General features: G+C 40.1%; 1 protein-coding gene across 1 annotated transcript; it reads left to right on the forward strand.

Annotated features, from left to right (window-relative positions):
* Positions 1–1,261: 1,261 nt before the first annotated feature.
* On the forward strand, positions 1,262–14,738 carry sel1l (SEL1L adaptor subunit of SYVN1 ubiquitin ligase). The gene is made up of 21 exons (XM_088325296.1): positions 1,262–1,744; positions 1,806–1,843; positions 3,387–3,564; positions 5,480–5,647; positions 5,712–5,817; positions 5,900–6,062; positions 6,164–6,217; positions 7,373–7,432; positions 7,517–7,598; positions 7,676–7,830; positions 7,902–7,958; positions 8,855–8,923; positions 9,021–9,098; positions 9,270–9,332; positions 9,407–9,494; positions 9,576–9,724; positions 10,064–10,229; positions 11,140–11,214; positions 11,285–11,457; positions 11,533–11,661; positions 13,608–14,738. The coding sequence occupies exons 1-21, from the start codon at positions 1,681–1,683 to the stop codon at positions 13,845–13,847; spliced, it is 2,355 nt and encodes a 784-aa protein (XP_088181422.1). The 5' UTR covers positions 1,262–1,680; the 3' UTR covers positions 13,848–14,738.
* The last annotated feature ends 3,063 nt before the right edge of the window (positions 14,739–17,801 follow it).

Genomic DNA, 17,801 nt, shown 5'->3' on the forward strand with positions numbered 1-17,801 from the left:
CGTTTTCGATCCTGAACACGTCTACTCTCCCGTCCTGGCTTTCGACCTCTTTTTGTTCCCAACCACTTCTACTCTCCTTTCTTGGCTAACGACTCGTTTCCGACTAAGTTTTTGCTCTCCTGTCCCGGCTTTTGACCCGTTTTCCATTCCCGACACCTCCATCGCGTTCAGAGCGACCTGCTTCCCGCGTCCAGCAATCACCGGATTGTGGGCGCAACACTTTCTCTTTCTTCTAACAAAACTTGTGAGAAACGCAACGCAAGTGGGTCCTGTTTCCGTTCTGGTCCTGACAGTCACTGCATCGTGCAACCGAAAATAAGTGGTGAAAAGCGCAAGGAAGAATACAAAATGTGGCATTTCACCTCTTGTTTTTCTTCCCGGTATATTTAAGGTTTTTAGGTACCCGTAGATGCAAAATGGCTGAAATTATGTCAGCTCCTTTTAGGTGAGGCTCCTGTTATGTCAAATACTAATTTCATGATGAGTATTTTCTAAAAACTCACGTTTATATGATAGTTTAAATATTTTTGCTTATCATTTAAATGTTTTCAGTGTTTTACCACTAGGAGGCACTAAATAATACACACTGTCACTTTAACACCTTCCCAAAAAGACGTGGATTGTCTTCTGTGGCTTTTTCCACAATGATTTTCTCCTGGCTTATTCTTTTTGCTTTTTTGTATAAATGTTCCAAAAATCTAAGGTTTTTTTTTTCCTTTTTATTTATTCAGTGTTTGTGTTTTTCATTCAACTGGTTTTATTTTAATTATTTTTTTATACGTCGCACTGACGTCACATCCGTCTGAATCGCTTCCTGTTTTCAAACTATGTTTCCCTCTGCTGGGCACAAAACAAACATGCTACGTGTCAGTACGATACAAAAATGTATGGATTAAAAATGTGTAATTAGATTATTTTTTGATTAATTTTCATCGATTTGAAAAGTTATTACTCATGTTGTCAGTGCTTATGCAAAGGAAATTTACAATTCCAAACAGGCTGTATATTTTTCTTTTTCTGTTGTTATAATCAGGTCACAGAATAATTACTGATTTTAGTGTATTAAATTTATTTTAATTTGTTAGTTTTCTTTAATCGATGTGTTTTGTAAACCGGACCAACCCACCTGCTAAAACTATAACTGTGTATCTCCACGATTGGCGGACGCTGATTAGTTAATATGACTCCTAGTGCACTGATTGGTCAAAAGAGTGCGAAACGGAAGAGTGGCTCGTCTTATGATTGGTCGAATTATGAAACCCGGAACAGCCCAACACTAGGAACAGTTTAGTAATCTGCTTCTCGCAAACGTTCGCAGTTGCTATTAAACTAAGACGTTTGCAACAATGACGACGTAGTTGTTAAACTATTTACCAGGACAGGTATTGTTAAACATTACTGCTTTTCGAAAGTTTTATTTGACAAACAACGTTAAGTAATACGCAGTCAGCCACAGTGGAGCCTTTTGCTTAGCATAGCTAGCATTGTTGACAGCTCAGAGTAGCTGACATTGATAATAACAATTGTAAGACATTACGAATCGAACCCGAGTGCCAGCGTTCCTTTTCCGTGTGCGGTTTGATTTCATTCAAAAACGTCACTTATCGTAACGTGACGAATCGCTACTGGATGAACGGGGACCGAAGAGGCGGTGACAGCAGCTCAAGCTAGCGGCTAGCCATGGGAAGAGTTGTATTTATGTACAGTTTTCTCCTCGTCGTCTACGCCTGCAGAATCACAGCCGGTAAGTATGAGAGGACTGCCGTTCATGATTTGCGTTTGCTCAACGTCTTTTTCTTTTGCAGATGAGGAGCAACACGGGAACGACACGCCAGAGCTGAAGGTGAGTCCAAGCGGCTTATATATGTACATAGTTTCTGTAGTATAAGGCGCTCCTAAAACCACCAATCTGGCCAGAAATGTAAAAGTACGCCTTATAACGCGGTCTGCCTGTTATACACCATATATCACTGGTGGATACAATTGAAAATTCACAGTATTTATCCTTGTGCATTACCACACAAGGTTTTACAGTTTTTCTCCCGTTTGTGTGCAATGATTGATGAATCAAAACAACAGCGCATACACGTTTAGCATTGTATGCAACGGTAATCGAACGCGGTTGCAGTAGTGTGAGTGCCGATACTTGACCACTCAGACCTACGTAAAGGCATTAGTTTGTTTCACTGTCACTCTAATTTTGCTTGCGGTGCCAGGAATGGTAGAGATTAAGAAGATACAAATAAACCCAAGTCCAATTCATCATCAGATACAACAAAGAGTTGTTTCCCTCATCATGTTTTTTTGGTTTTTTGCAATCATTTATATCCTTCAGGACAATTTTGTTTTGTCCATTCTTGCACCGTGAGTAAAAAATAGTGTGATAATGGCATCAAATCTAATATCTTTTTGTATGGGATCTGCACCACTAGTGGTCTAGTGCAGTGTTTTTCAACCTTTTTTGAGCCAGGGCACGTTTTTTTACACTGGTAAAATTTTGCGGTCACCACTAACCAAAAATGTTATAAAATGACACCGAACAGTATGCTTAATTACAATATAATTGATAATACCCGTAGTTTTTACAGCACAGACACTTGACAATGACATAATATTTGCAGAAAATAATTCATTAATGTTTTATAAAATTTTAAGTTTCAAAATGTGACATTGGATAATTTCTCACGGCACACCTGACGATCTCTCACGGCACACTAGTTGAAAATCACTGGTCTAGTGCTTAGGTTTTACTATGTAATACAGTGATTAATTGTATAGTAATAGTATAAAGTAAAACTCTTGTAAGTTATTTTGCTGAATTTAATCACAAATTTATTTCTGATATAACAAGAAAACTGGAAAAATAAATTGGTTTAAAAGAAAGTCATATTTTGCTCATTATAAGTAGTATTTTGATCATTTTCTAGAAAAACTGATGAAAATGTCAAACTTTAAAGAACAGGTTGACAATGTAATACATTTAAGCATAATTATTTACCAATATTTCCACTAGAAGAAACCTTTTACTTTTAATTCAAGCAACAATTATTATTATTATTAGTATTCGAAGCTTTAAAAAAAAATAACATAAAACGAGTGCTGGGGAATTCATTTATAAATCGTTTTCAAAGGACTGCGTGTTTTGAGATTTTTTTTAATGCAAAAAAAAAGTGCCTTCCTTGGCTCAACACATGTTGAGAAACACTGCCCTAAAGTTATCAGCTGTTGCCCCCAATTGACATCACACCCTCCTGAAATTATGCCTGTGTTCACCTTCATTTAATAAAGATTCCAAATTACTTTTAAATTGCTCAACTTCTGCTCATTTAAATGCATGTTTGGTTAATTGGCAAACTATGACTATTACGTTTAATTGCTTTTTACAGTCGTACCACGATCCGGATTCAGAAGAGGACGATGTCCGTTCAAACGCCAAAGTTGTAGCCCCTGATTCCGCTTTTTCCTACGTGCCTGATGAAGAGAAGCAGCCAGTCGCAGTTCTGCCAGGAGAAGAGAGGGAGGACCTTCCAGAACAACATGTAAAAGTGGAGAAAATTAAAGAAGGCAAGCATTGCTGTATTGTTTTTAAACCTAAAGGAGATTCATGTGATATCTATTAAATGGGATTAAGTGTACATAAGAACAAATCCATTGTGGCTGTGAGACATTGCCACTAGCTCTTTAAATAATTGTTGACTGTCATGCAAAAATGACAACAGCCGACTAGAGACAAGCAGTTGATTTTGCAATTTTGACACTCTTGAGAAATGACAAGAGCTGTGCACCTGTGCCTCCCATTTAACTACCTCACCAAGCAAGTTGAACGTTTCAATGGCACTTTTGCCAAGTAAAAATTTTCCTTTATTTATTTTTATAAAGCTGTCTTTATTAAAATGTGTTCCCAACATTCATGGTGTTTTCAAAACTGGCATTTTCAAAAGAAGACCTTGCCATGTGTGTTTCACTCATTCATGTGACTCGAAGTACCGAGAACCACATATCTTTTTCATTCTAGCAGTGTCTGAAACTCATGACAAAAAGTTAGCGGACACCAATGCTGACAATTCTGAAAAGTTTACTGCCCAGCCATAAAGTTGCCAACCCCATTTTTCACAAATTGAAGCACAATAAGACTATTCGCAAAAAAAAAAACATTGTTGCAAAGTATTAAGGATTGATAATCAGAATATATAACAGAACAACACCATAAATTTAAGTTTATTATAAATCTACTTATAACATTCATTGCATGTATATGACATGGCTGTTTTCCATCTGCCATCAGTGTGTACCTGTATTTACTCATCTTCATTCATGCGATGTTTGCGTTGCGTTGTCTGCTACAAGCCACGTGAACTCCTCTTTCCACAATGCTTTTATGGAAGTTTACGTTTCGTAGCGTCATAAATTTTGTTGGCTTCTTTTAAATATTTCTTCTGGGGCTGAGGTTTTGGCTTGATTCCTAACCACTTCTCCATTTTTCTTGTGTTCTCTGTGCGTCTACTTTGGAAAACGATATGCAAATGCACGACATTATAACGCTCTGTAGAGTCCAGGAGCAGGAAGTCATTCGATTGATTTGAAAAAAATAAAAATCAATTTTTATTTTATTTTTTTCTTGAAAAAGTTGTCAGCCACCCGGGCAGAGACGTTTTGTAAGTTGTGCGCCCGACGTAAAAGATGCACGACCCGGGCGTCCGGGAAAACATTATTTCAGACACTGATACTAGCATGTTCTGAATAGCACGCTCCTGCAAAATCCAAGATACAATGTTTTGTGTGTGTGTGTGTAAGCTTCTCAAATTTGGGGGTTTGTGAGGGTTGTTTTGTATGAATCATCAATTTTTTTTGTACTAGTTAAAAGCATTTTTAACTAAACTAAAAGGTCAATTCATTTGTAAAGGACCCAAAGGTCTGGCACAATTGTAGTAGTGAATGAGTCCACTCTTCCCCCATTCTGTGTCAAATTTATAAGCTTGGAAAAGTACTCTGTGGCGCCGCCTATCTTGCTATTTTTTGGGGTTTGCTCCTCTAAATGAAACAAATAATACTGGACTCTATGGTTTCCAGTAGCAGGAGAAGTTTCTTGAAAGGACTCGGATACAGCACTTTCAGCATCTGGTTGTTGGTGTAAAGCGTCATTCCGCTTTTCAGATATGAGTTGGACATTTAGCATTCGAGTGCAACAGCCCCAGTAAATAGGCCTGCCGCACTTACGAGTTTAGGCATGGCACCACAGGATAAATACGTAGTAAAGGCTTTAAAGTGAGATGTAAGATAGACAATCAAGATAAAAAGGCAAATCGATTTAAAAGGTAGTGCTTGGAGACTGGCCCAAGTTGTAAATTTCATATAGATAAAAGAAAAATCTTTTTAGTAATGCCTATTTTGATAAAAATTATATGAAAGTGGTGCCTATATAACTTGGAAATTATAATGTGATCATATTTTTTAAATACATGCCACTTGATGCTTATAGTTCCTGTGGTGAACGGAGGCACAGCTGACGGCGAGCCCTGCATCTTCCCGTTCATCTTTCAAGGCAACGAGTACTCCGACTGCACGGCCCATGGCCGAGGGGATGGGCGACTGTGGTGCGCCACCACCTACAACTACGACACGGACAAGAAGTGGGGCTTCTGTGAAAGTAAGCAATGACGCGGAATCTTGGCGAATGAGCACGATTCAACAGCGCTGTTGTTTCCCTGCAGCCGAGGAACAAGCGCAATTAAGGCTGCAGGCCGAGGAGGCGGAAGACGAGTACCAGAGCTTCCTGCGCATGCTCAACAGCACCACAAGGAAGAGCCAGCGCAAAGCGTAACTTCCTGCCTCCTCCTCTGGCTTCTTCGAGGAACTTCCTTTATACCTCATCCCCCTCCCCTCCATGTGTCTGATCCAGGCTCTACGAGAAGTTGCTGATGGTGGCGGAAGGAGGCCATCAGCGGGCCATGGAGAAAGTGGCATACGCGATGCTGTTCGGAGACTACTTGAGCCAAAACATCAGCCGGGCCAAATCCATGTTTGAGAAGCTCGCCGCGGAGGGTTCCCCCAAAGCACAGACTGTACGTCTAGAAATATTTCATTGTTGGGGTCCAGAAATTTGCAAATGAGATGCCTTGGAGGGCCTTCAACTCACTCGTTTTGTCCTTTCATTTTCCTGCAGGCTCTTGGATTTCTGTACGCTGCTGGACTTGGAGTTAACTCAAGTCAAGCAAAGGTGTGTCCGCGTGTATGTGTGTTTCTGTGTATTAACATACAGTGGCCCCTCTACATACAATCTACTCTCATTAATTATGAGAAATTTGAGCTATGAGATGTCTTTCAAGCAAAAATCTTGCCCGACATACAAGAGAGAATCCAAGTTACGAGAATTTCCAGACGCCACCACTAGAGGGCCGAATGCTCGAAATGGACTGGCATATCTACTCTGGTGCGCCATTGGGAAGCAGCGAGTGCAGATTCCAAAGGCACGGAAGAGTTAATGCAACGCTTTGCTTTACTAATATCTGAAGTTTATACCACGCAGAAAGTGTTTTAACAGCAATGAGGTGGGCCTTTCCTGGAGAAATGCTTTACAATTATCACTGCTAATTACAAAAAGCTGCTAGGCCACAAGCCCATGAAAGATTGTCTAACCACAGCGTTGTGTGCTAATGCCCGTGGAGACTACAAAGTAGTATAGACTTGTTATATCATGCAGAGAAGACTCATATGGTTAGTCAGCGCCGTCTTCCTCAATGGTGAGTGCTCACAACACTCATTTTATTTCATCGATATTGTCCTACTCAATTTATTATGTACTTTTTTGTTCAGTTTCTTTTTGAATGTGTCTATAATGATCAGGGAGATGTTTTTTTACAGCTACTAAGGCTTAACTTTGATTTTGAGAGTCCGGGAACGGATTAATTGTTTTTCAGTTATTTCTTATTGGAAGAATTTGTTTTGAGATACAAGCTTGATCTGGGAATGAATTCTCATATGTCCAGGGGCCACTGTATTATGCAGAAGCACTGTCACAATTTTGTTATTTCACAGAACATTCAGGCAAGACTCCGAGGATGTATTTCCTATACCATTTTAAGAATGTTTTGATATGATTTTAAAATTGAATATTGGTGTGATTTCACTTGTAAATTTTGTTTTTAAAATTTAGACTTTTAGAAATTATTAGAAATTTAGAGAATTTTGTGTTTTTATTGGTACGATCTTTCTTTTTAAAAGTAAGGATTGTTTTACAATTTTTACCTAATGTCTAATATCTACACGTGTATATGTTCATATTCTATTTGGTGTCTTCTGATCATTTATAGCTAGTTCTTTTTCTATTCAATGTTTTAACCTGTATTTGTTCATGTGTGATTTGTAATTGCAGGCTTTGGTTTACTACACTTTTGGTGCCCTGGGAGGAAACTTAATCGCTCACATGATTCTGGTGCGTTTTCCCCAAAATGCTCGAACTTTAGTCAAATATTGGGAGGAAAAAATACATTTCTGTCTGTGTGTTTGCCTTGCTTAGGGCTACAGATATTGGGGCGGTGTGGGCGTCCCCCAAAGCTGCGAATCTGCACTTACTCATTATAAGCTGGTGGCCAATCAGGGTGAGAATGTGCTTTGGCTACAGTTACCTGCTCACGTGTCCTTTTGCCAGATGCTTACATTTTTTCCGGCGTCTCAGTGGCCACAGACGTATCACTGACGGGCGGCTCGGCTGTGCAGAAGATCCGGCTGCTGGACGAGTTGGAGAATCCAGGCTCCTCCAGTGGAATGCTGGAAGAGGACCTCATCCAGTACTACCAATTCCTTGCTGAGAAAGGGGACGTGCAAGCACAGGTAAAACAACATAACGGAATGTGATTTAGACTTAAAACTGTTAAATAAGACACTCTTGTCAATCATTTTAGGTGGGACTGGGTCAGCTTCACCTGCACGGAGGCCGAGGTGTGGAGCAGAATCACCAGGTATTGCATAACCTGAATCCTTTAATTTGACCAGTAAATCATTTAATACAGGGATGTCAAACTCTTTTCGGCTTTGGGGCTGAATCCAGTCTTCCTGTTCTCAGACGGGCCGACTCAGTAAAAAAAATGTCAACCTAAAATGTTTAGCTGCCAGTAGTATTATGCTTTATCACTCGACCTACTTGAACAGCTTACCCCATATATTATAATCAATAAGGACAAGGTTTTTTTCTAAACATAACACATTGATTCACAAACAAATGGCATTGTTTAGCATTGAATGTGATCACTGGTTTATTTTACCAGTGGTATAAATGCAGTTTTACACTTAAACCATGCTATACAAACTGAAGTTAAAGCTATTAAAAATATGTAGATTTGTCTGTCATCGTTGCACAGGTTTGAAATGAAAAAGGAAATACGAAATAAAAGTTTTAGCTGTACATGGGAAAGACAAGACTGCATCAGTTCAAAATACTAAGATGGTCTACGAAAGCTGAGAGTATATATTTCGATGCCCTCTAGCGGCCAGAGGGAGCATTGAGAGTATATATTTCATTGCCGCCTCGTGGGCAGAGGGAGCATTTGTTAGAAATTTATTTAAAAAGTCATAACTTTTGATATAAATGGCCTAGACTGCTGTTTTTATTGACATACTCATATAACAGGCTGTATATTTGGTATGCCTGATTTAATGTTTGTACAGGATTGTTTTTATTTTATTTTACTTTCTTAGACTGAAGAGTGTTTCTGTTACTATTGGACACCTCAAAGGAGATTGAATAGGGTACCAGATGTGTCAGTTATTTTGACTATTATACGCTGTTTATTTCACTGTCACTTTTGGCCAATCACCGCCATGAATCGTTAACATTGTGACGCCTGCTGTCCACCAGAGGGCGTATGACTACTTCAACCAGGCTGCCAATGCAGGAAATACTCATGCCATGGCTTTCCTGGGCAAGGTGAATGCATTACTGCCACTCATTTGATTTGATTTTTAACTACTCCTGTCATATGACCACAGTATTGTTTATTTTTTTTGTGTTTTTTACTTTTCAGATGTACAGTGAAGGCAGCAATTTCCTACCTCAGAACAACGAGACAGCACTGCAGTACTTTAAGAAGGCCTCAGACCTGGTCAGGAATACTTTCGTAATGAATAATCCTGTTTGAAGAGTGGTTCTTGAAACCTTAACGTAACACCCTTGACACTACTTTGAAACCTTAACTTTAAAAGCCTTGAGCTCTTTTTTCATATTATAATTGGAAGCAAATCGTTTTTTTTTTAATGGTGTATTTCTTCCCCAGGGAAACCCTGTTGGCCAGAGTGGCTTGGGCATGGCGTACCTGTATGGAAGAGGCGTCTCCGTGGTAAATGTCACAATTATAAACCCTGAATGATTCTGTATTGTCCAGTAAGATGTCATATTATTTTTTTTCCCCAGAATTATGAGCTGGCGCTTAAATATTTCCAGAAGGCTGCCGAACAGGGCTGGGTGGACGGCCAGTTACAGCTGGGAACCATGTATTACAGTCAGTTACGCCCTTGTTTTTCCAAAAATCTGCCATTGTTAATTTTTATATATTGAGCCCTTGCGTGTTTATGCGCTGCAGATGGAATGGGTGTGAAACGTGACTACAAGCAGGCACTGAAGTTTTTTAACCTGGCCTCGCAGGCAGGACACATCCTGGCCTTCTACAACCTGGCGCAGATGCATGCAACCGGCACCGGCGTCATGCGTTCCTGTCACACTGCCGTGGAGGTCTCTCACACACGCAAAGCCCTCACAATACAAATGTGCTTTTTTGTTATCCGTCCTTAAAGCGACACTGTAATATTTGACCACTAGATGTCATTATTGTGTAGTACACAAAACAAGTGGTAAAAAGCACAGGGAAGATTACAAACTATGGAGACTTAAAGTGAGCCTCACCTAGAGGGTGCTGACATGTCTCCAGCATCTTGCTGTTACTGGTACCTAAAAAACTTTGCTTAAGGTCGGCAAAACAAATTAGAAGAAAAATAATGCGTTGTGGTCACTTAGTTTCTGTAGTTTGTATTTTTCCGTGATAGACATATTTTCCTTTTCTCTATTATCTAGCTGTTCAAGAACATGTGTGAGCGCGGCCGCTGGTCCGAACGTCTGCTAACAGCCTACAGCAGCTTCAAGGAGGGGGACAGCGACGCGGCACTGGTGCAGTACCTGCTTCTGTCCGAGCAGGGCTACGAGGTGGCCCAGAGCAATGTGGCCTTCATTCTGGACCAGAGTAGGAACACATTTTGTTGTTTTCAAATTTTGCATGCTCATTTATCGTAAATTCGAAGCTACTACTTTTTTCTACATTTTAAACACTGTGGCTTTAAATACGGTGCGGATTATTCTTTTTTTTTTTTCATGGCGACAACAAGGAAAATGGCGAGCTGCTCTTTTCCATGACGCATGTGCTCTTAATACAAAACACCTAGGTGCAATCTGTAAAAATTTATGACACCCTTAGAAATTAATTGTGTTTTTGCCAACATTAATTATATAATATATAAAGGGAGCAAAACAGGAAGTTTGACAAAACTTAATTCAATATTTACTACATACTCATGAAATTTAACTTTTTTTTTACCAATAAATCAATTCCTCAATTTATGCATCCTAACTTTCACTATGTTCAATTATCAAAAACGCTACATTTCTCTTTCCGTATCATTGACGTGAAATGTCAGGTTGCTGAAGTTTCTTTAATCCTTGAATCGAATCGAAAGGGGCAACCACCAAAGACGACAACATAAATAGACCCATCTGTGTTGCAATCTGGCACTATTCTCCACTAATGTTGCCCCGGCGCTGTTGTCTAGAAGTATAGGGCTCACATTTTACGTGACGCACCCCACATTTGCGTTTTCTTTCGGCGCTGTAGTAAATATCTGCTCTTTTTTGTAATCTGTATCTCAAATGGTCACATGATCTGAAAACATGTGACGTAAACAACTCAAAGCAAAAGTTGAAAATTGGATCTAGGTGTGCGGGGGCATGGCGCCGTTGGCGTTCTGCAGGCAAAGGCGTCAACGCCAAATTTACTGTAGTTATTCCAATAAAATGGCCAATCCTATGAGAAAATGCATGTAAGCAGTTTTTTGTTGTCACTACAGTTTTGAACCTTGTTTTCATTTTCCCCCCACCAGAAGGCGCCAGGATCTTCACTGAGAACGAGACGTATCCTCGTGCTTTGCTTCACTGGACCAGAGCTGCAGCTCAAGGTGTGATTGCACGCCCCGTTTAGCATACCCTATCCTGTTTTTGTCATCAAAACCTGAGTTTTCCCGGCAGGTTACACGGTGGCCAGGATCAAACTGGGTGACTACCACTTCTATGGCTTCGGCACAGACGTGGACTACGAGACGGCCATCATCCACTACAGGCTGGCTTCAGAGCAGCAAAACAGCGCCCAGGCCATGTTCAATTTGGGTTACATGCACGAGAAGGGACTGGGGATTAAGCAGGTATGTGTCCCTGGAGTTCCAATGTCAATATTGACAGCGAGATACGCTTGAATGATTTCACTGGCCCTCATGCAGGACATCCACCTGGCAAAGCGCTTCTACGACATGGCGGCAGAAGCCAGTCCTGATGCCCAGGTGCCCGTTTTCTTGGCACTCTGCAAGCTGGGTCTAGTTTACTTCCTGCAGTACATGCAGGACCTCAATGTGAGTACTCACTGTCCTTAGGGAATAAGATCACGATCTTGGCAGAATCAGCAGGGAAATGAATTGTACAGAAAAGTAACACCTTGATTAAGTCACATCTTAATGCCAATTTAATTAAGATGGATGCTGCAGTTAGTTGATTAACATATACACCGGAGTTTGACAAAAACCTTCTTGAAACAAAAAAAAATCTCAATGTACTCTACTGACTAAAATTCAGAAGCCCATACAATCACAACAGCTTTTTACACTTGCTGTGCCATATGACTGATCTTAAGCTCTCCCATCCCTTTCGCACATGACAAAGTGATGGAGAGGAGACCAAGTATTGCTACTCAGACATAAAAAAATGATTATATGTGCCGACACTATAAACCAACTAGAGAGGAGTACACGCTTATTATCTGGCTGACAATTATCAGACTGAATCTTCGGCCTGATGGGATAGATATACCCAATAGTTGGTCACCTGCTGCCACACTAAAATATTCAATCATCCGAAACTACTTGTTACAAATTTTCCAATCATGTCTTAATTGTGGCACAATGTGTTACTTTTCTGTACTACACATTTCCCCCATGATTTTTTTTGAATGGACATGAAAGAGTTCATTGTAATGGTTGTATAAGCCTCGGGCTTAAAACCCGGTGTGGCTCGTACAAAAACAAAGTTGAGTGTTATTCTTAAATTTGTGAATGTAGCTTTTAATCAGGTTCCCCCTTTGTATGGCATTTACTGTACTTGAAAATTGACCTAAGTTGTAATGATAAAAATAGTGTGACAAAATGTAATGAAAAGTAGTGCAATAACATAAAGCAGTACCAGAAATTCACAAATAAGTCTATAAATAAGATGCGAGTACCCATTTTTAAATGCAACTGGCAAGACATATACGATATTTTACGGACTAAAACGTGCACCCAAAACCCCCAAATATGCCAGAAATTTAATTGTGCACCTTAAAGTCTGGGTGGCAGTCGGGATCAAACCTGATAGTAGTGGTAAGAGCGATGAATCCTATCCACTAATCCACTAGGGACATGGATGATGTAGGAAAAGGCAATAGGTCTTATCGCATTATCATTTTTAGTCACGGTACCAAACACAAATGTTAGCAAAATGAGAAGGCAAAGTGATTAACAATTAGTCTGATATTATTTTTCTTAAGTCAAATTAAGCATTGTAAGTGACAAATGTTTTAAATATGTGCGGCCATGCGTCTGTCTTTCAACACAACTGAAATACTTCCCACAATGTTTAGGATTTTGTGCACTTTAAATAAACTTTAAGTTTGTGATACGCTACTGTATTTCAATGGTCCCCAACCTTTTTTGTACCACGGACCATCCATCCGTCCATGATCTACATCGCTTATCCTCAGTAGGGTCGGGGGGTACTAGAGCCCATCCCAGCTATCTTAAGGCAGTGGGCAGGGAACACCCACGCAGGCACAGGGAAAGCATGCTAACTCCACACGGGGAGACTGCTGTAGATGGACTTAAACCCTGAACGTCTGCACCGTGGGGCTGCGCGCTAACCACTCGGTCGCCATGCCGCCTGGCCCAGTTCAACATGTGCCAATTTTCTTGAGGCCCTGACAAAAAATAACATGGCACTGTTACTAGATATAGTGTGATGATGACATAAAACATAATGCCTTTTCATTTTTCCTCCATATCCCTAGTAGTGTCTTTGATAGGATCAGGCGCTCTCCTAGCTGCAGTCCAGGTTCAATTTCCGTTGCATCAAATTTTTGCTATTTCAAACAGCGCTGTGTTTTGGAGTGCAACCTTAACCCTTACCGTTATAAGAATAAAATATCAGGCGTCTTATAGTCCGTAAAACGTGGTATTTTTCGGTTTTGTGAGCATCTTGGTCCTTTAAGTAACTAATGCAGTTTCAGTTCTCATCCGCCGTCCCTTGCGATTTTCTCCTTTGTGGCCAGCTGAAGCAACTGGTCGCTCAGGCGGACCTGGACCAGCTCCTGGGACCCGAGTGGGACCTGTACCTCATGACGGTGGTGGCCCTCCTACTTGGTACTGTCATCGCCTACCGCCAGCGCCAACGCCAGCATCAGATCATGATGCCTCCTCGCCCGCCGGCCCCTCCGCCACCACAAACCCCCCCGCCGGAAATACCCCAAGACCAACCGCAAGCCCAAAACGAGGAAGAGGAGCGGCAATGAAAATGTGAGAGAACTGCCGAACAATCTCCGGAGTATCTCACAAGTGCCGCGGCGGTTGCCGTTTTCTGGCTCGTTTCTTAAGACTCAAAATGGCTGCTAGTGTCTGCAGTTTCTTGACTTGAAATCAGTGTTGCGGGACTCTAGAGGGAAAGACACTGGGACTCCAAACGATCAAAGAAAATAACACTCATCTATTTTCAATTTCATCCGGAAGAAAGGCTTTTTGTTTTATTTCAGAGACTATTTTTTCTTCAATTGACTTATTTTAGTGCTAAATGAAACTAATTTATACAACCGCTTATTTTTTTTTTATTTTTTATTTTTAAAGTTTCCAGACTTTTTTTTCCCCCCTCATTATATAATTTGAATCCTACTACCGTATATTCCAGACTATAAGCCGCTCATAATTATAAGCCACATCCTTTAAATTTTCCTCTGTGAACCATTTCATATATAAGGCGCACCGGACTCAACATGCATTGAATTAAAATTACCGGGTGACATTAAAGAAAGAAAATCAGGAAATAAACATGTTTTATAGAACACAGATATTAGGAAATCAGATATCACAACTTGATTTGTTTATAAATGGTTACTATATGTAGAAGCATGTTCTGATTTTATTTACGGCATTTCTGGTCTATAAATGCTCTGGATTATTAAGTATAGTATCTTATTTTTGGTAATTTGTTTATAGTCTGGAAAATACGGTAAATGTCTGTTTTATTTTAGGAGATGTTAAATTTAACCAAAACATGCCAATTCTTTCCCCTCCGGACACGCATGTCAACATCACAGGGAAAATGAAAAAATCAATTGAAACACTGGTCGTTTTTTATGTGTTTATCAGCTTTATGAATGAATATAAAATAAGGTGGATATTAAAAATCAGATTGTGGGTTTCTTTTTAGTAGAAAATGTATTCATACAACTGCTTTTTGTGTGAATTTTCTTTGCTTTTTATTTGGCTTATCTAATTCGAATCCTACTATTGTATTATCCGGAATATAAGGCGCATCAAACTATAGGTGCATGGAGTTAAAACTAAAAGATTGAATTAAAAAAAGAATGTGCATATTGGGAAATTGGATGTCACAACTAAATTAACTTGGTCACCATATGTAGGAGCATTTCATTGTATTAAAGGGACAGTGGGTAATATTTGGTGCTCCCTAGTGGTACAAAAATGTATTTAGTAAAGAAAAAACGTTGATTTGAATATTAGTAATATTGTCATAGTTGAGGTATTCCTCATAAAAATGTTTTTTTTTAGATGAGGACATTAGTATTTTTATTTTTCCAATCATTTCTGACCCTACTCATGGAAGAGTGTATGTACTGGTAGGTCATGCATCCAAAGGTTAAAGAAGGGGTCTCCAAAGGTGGTGCCCACGGGTAGCAGGTCGCCTCCTAAGAACACCTTAGTAGCCTGGAGACAGGTTTATGAAAATATCTCACCAGGGGAACACAACACTAACCTCCGTTTTGCTGATGACATTGCTGGATTGGCAGGGGACGAACAGGAACTCGAGATCTGGTCAATCGCCTGGGCAAAGCATCAACCCAGGATGGGATGAAAATGACAGCACAGAAAAAAAAACAAAAGTAAAGACTAGCAATCCCCAAGGTATCACCACAAACATCACCATCAACCACAGGGAGCTAGAACCTGTTACCAAATTTATATATCTTGGAGCTTCCATATCAGAGAACCAGAAAACGTGGCCAGGATAGCTCAACCACAGCCGCACTTGCAAGACTTGAACCCATCTGGACGGACAAGAACAAGATAAGACTCATGCAAGCGCCGGTTACTTCCATCTTCCTCTACTCATGCGAGACATGGACTCTCACAGCAAAATTGGAAAGAAAATCCAGACCATGGAGATGCAATGCCACAGGGAACTTCTAGGCACAATCAGAGGGCACATCGGACCCTTCGAAGAACTGTTGACAACCCTGTGCAGATGGTATGGTCACGTCACAAGATCATTACTGGCCAAGATACTTCTTCAGGGCACAGTCCAAGAAGGGAGGAAGACCAAAAATGAATAAGGAATGGACTGGCGCAGACTTTGCCACGACCCAAGAACAGGCCAGGAACCGTCAACAGTGGAGAAAGCTGTCCAGAGTTGTGTCCTCATTGGTGCCCCGACAAGCCAAGCGGTTCAGCGAACGGTAAATAACAACTTATTTTACGAATGTGTATCAAACTGCAAGCCCTTCAAGCTAACCAGCATCAAAAAGTAGTCCACAGCTTCAAAAAGTTTGAAGGGAGATTGTATTATTTAGTGTCTCCTAGTGCTAAAAAAATAATAATAACATTGACTATTCTAGAAACTTCTGTATTTTAAAATACTTGTCTGTGTAGAACTTTGTGTTTATTTTACATAACGAGAGGCCAGGGTTGGGTAGGGTTACTTTAACTTGATTACTTTCAATTACTTTTGGATTACTCCAATACCAAATATGCTAATAAAAGGCAAAAGAAAATAAATATGAATAAAATGCCTCAATTTTGTGCAGGCTTGGGGAGTAACGGAATACATGGAACGGCAAAAATGATGTTGGCAGTCTGTTTGGATTTATTTTCATTTTGTTTCTGTCGCATTTTATGTTAGTTCTGGCGGAGATCAAAGAGATCAAAGCCAGGAGAGAAAGCTTACCACGTGTTGTGAGTCATCATTTTATTCATATTTAGTTTCTCATCTCATCTCATTAGCTACACCGCTTAGCCTCAGTAGGATCGCGGGGGTGCTGGAGCCCATCCCAGCAAGCAGTGGGCAGGGGACACCCTGAACTGGTTGCCAGCCAATCGCAGGGCACACGGGGACAGACAACTCACTCGCTCATTTCTTTTGTCTTTTATTAGCATATTTGGTATTGGAGTAATCCAAAAGTAATTGAAAGTAATCAAGTTCAAGTAACCCTACCCAACCCTGCGGGAGGCTTACCTAAAGGAAGCTGACACAATTGTCTGACATCTTGCTGCTAACGAGCCCCCCCCCTAAAAAAAGAAAACTGGGCAAGGAAACGTGAAGCAAAAAAAGTGCAGTTTGGTCACTCTGAGTCTCCGTAGTTTGTGTTCTTCATTCATCTGCTCTTATGGACTCTGGACTATTTAACATGCTTGAGGCGTCGTTACTGTCATGACTTTCTTGGAAAATTTCAACATATTACCTATTGTTTTCTTTTATTAATGTTTACTATGTTTTGTGTACTGATACCCAATTCTAAATCTATTGCACTCTGGTCATCCTGGTAGGGGGATAACCACTTGTGAGGCCCCTTCTTAAGATTTCTTATTTTCCTCATTCTGAGGTTTTGAGTTTTCCTTGCCTGCATGTTGGTTTAAGATCAGGGGATGGTGTCATTGTACCTTGTGCAGTCCTTTGACTTTATGTGATTAGGGGTTACCCACAAAAATGTGACTTGACTTGACATTTTTAGTTGCACTACGCAACACAGTGCCATCTAGTGGTCAAGTATTAAAGTGTCCCCTGCCTTAACTTGAATAAACAATTCCAATAAGAAATCCTAATCACAATTTAAATATAAATGATAACTTCGGTAAATGGTTTCCATGTTTCTGTAAAAGATTCTTCCCAAATTCATTTCCTTTTTTGTTTGTTATTCATAAAATAACTACCACGTTATAACGCATTAGTAAGCACTTTACAGAAATCTTATTCCGTCTGTATTGTGAAACGTTCTTTTGTTTGCTAACTAATTGATTTTATTGTAAATATGAGATTTCAGCCTCTGTTTATGGTGCACCTGCAACCTCATTGTCCTTCTCTTTGTGCCTGCCGGCTTACGTAAAGCTCTTATTATGGCCTTCAAAGACAACATTATTCATGTTTAAACAAAAAAGGGCCCGGGCTGCCTCATCCTGGACAAACATGGACGAGGACGTTCATTGTCTACCGGAATTAAAGCAATTCGAATAGAATT

Source organism: Urocampus carinirostris, chromosome 20 (assembly GCF_059441175.1).
Source record: "Urocampus carinirostris isolate Australia breed hairy pipefish chromosome 20, RoL_Ucar_1.0, whole genome shotgun sequence".
Classification (NCBI taxonomy): Eukaryota; Metazoa; Chordata; class Actinopteri; order Syngnathiformes; family Syngnathidae; genus Urocampus; species Urocampus carinirostris.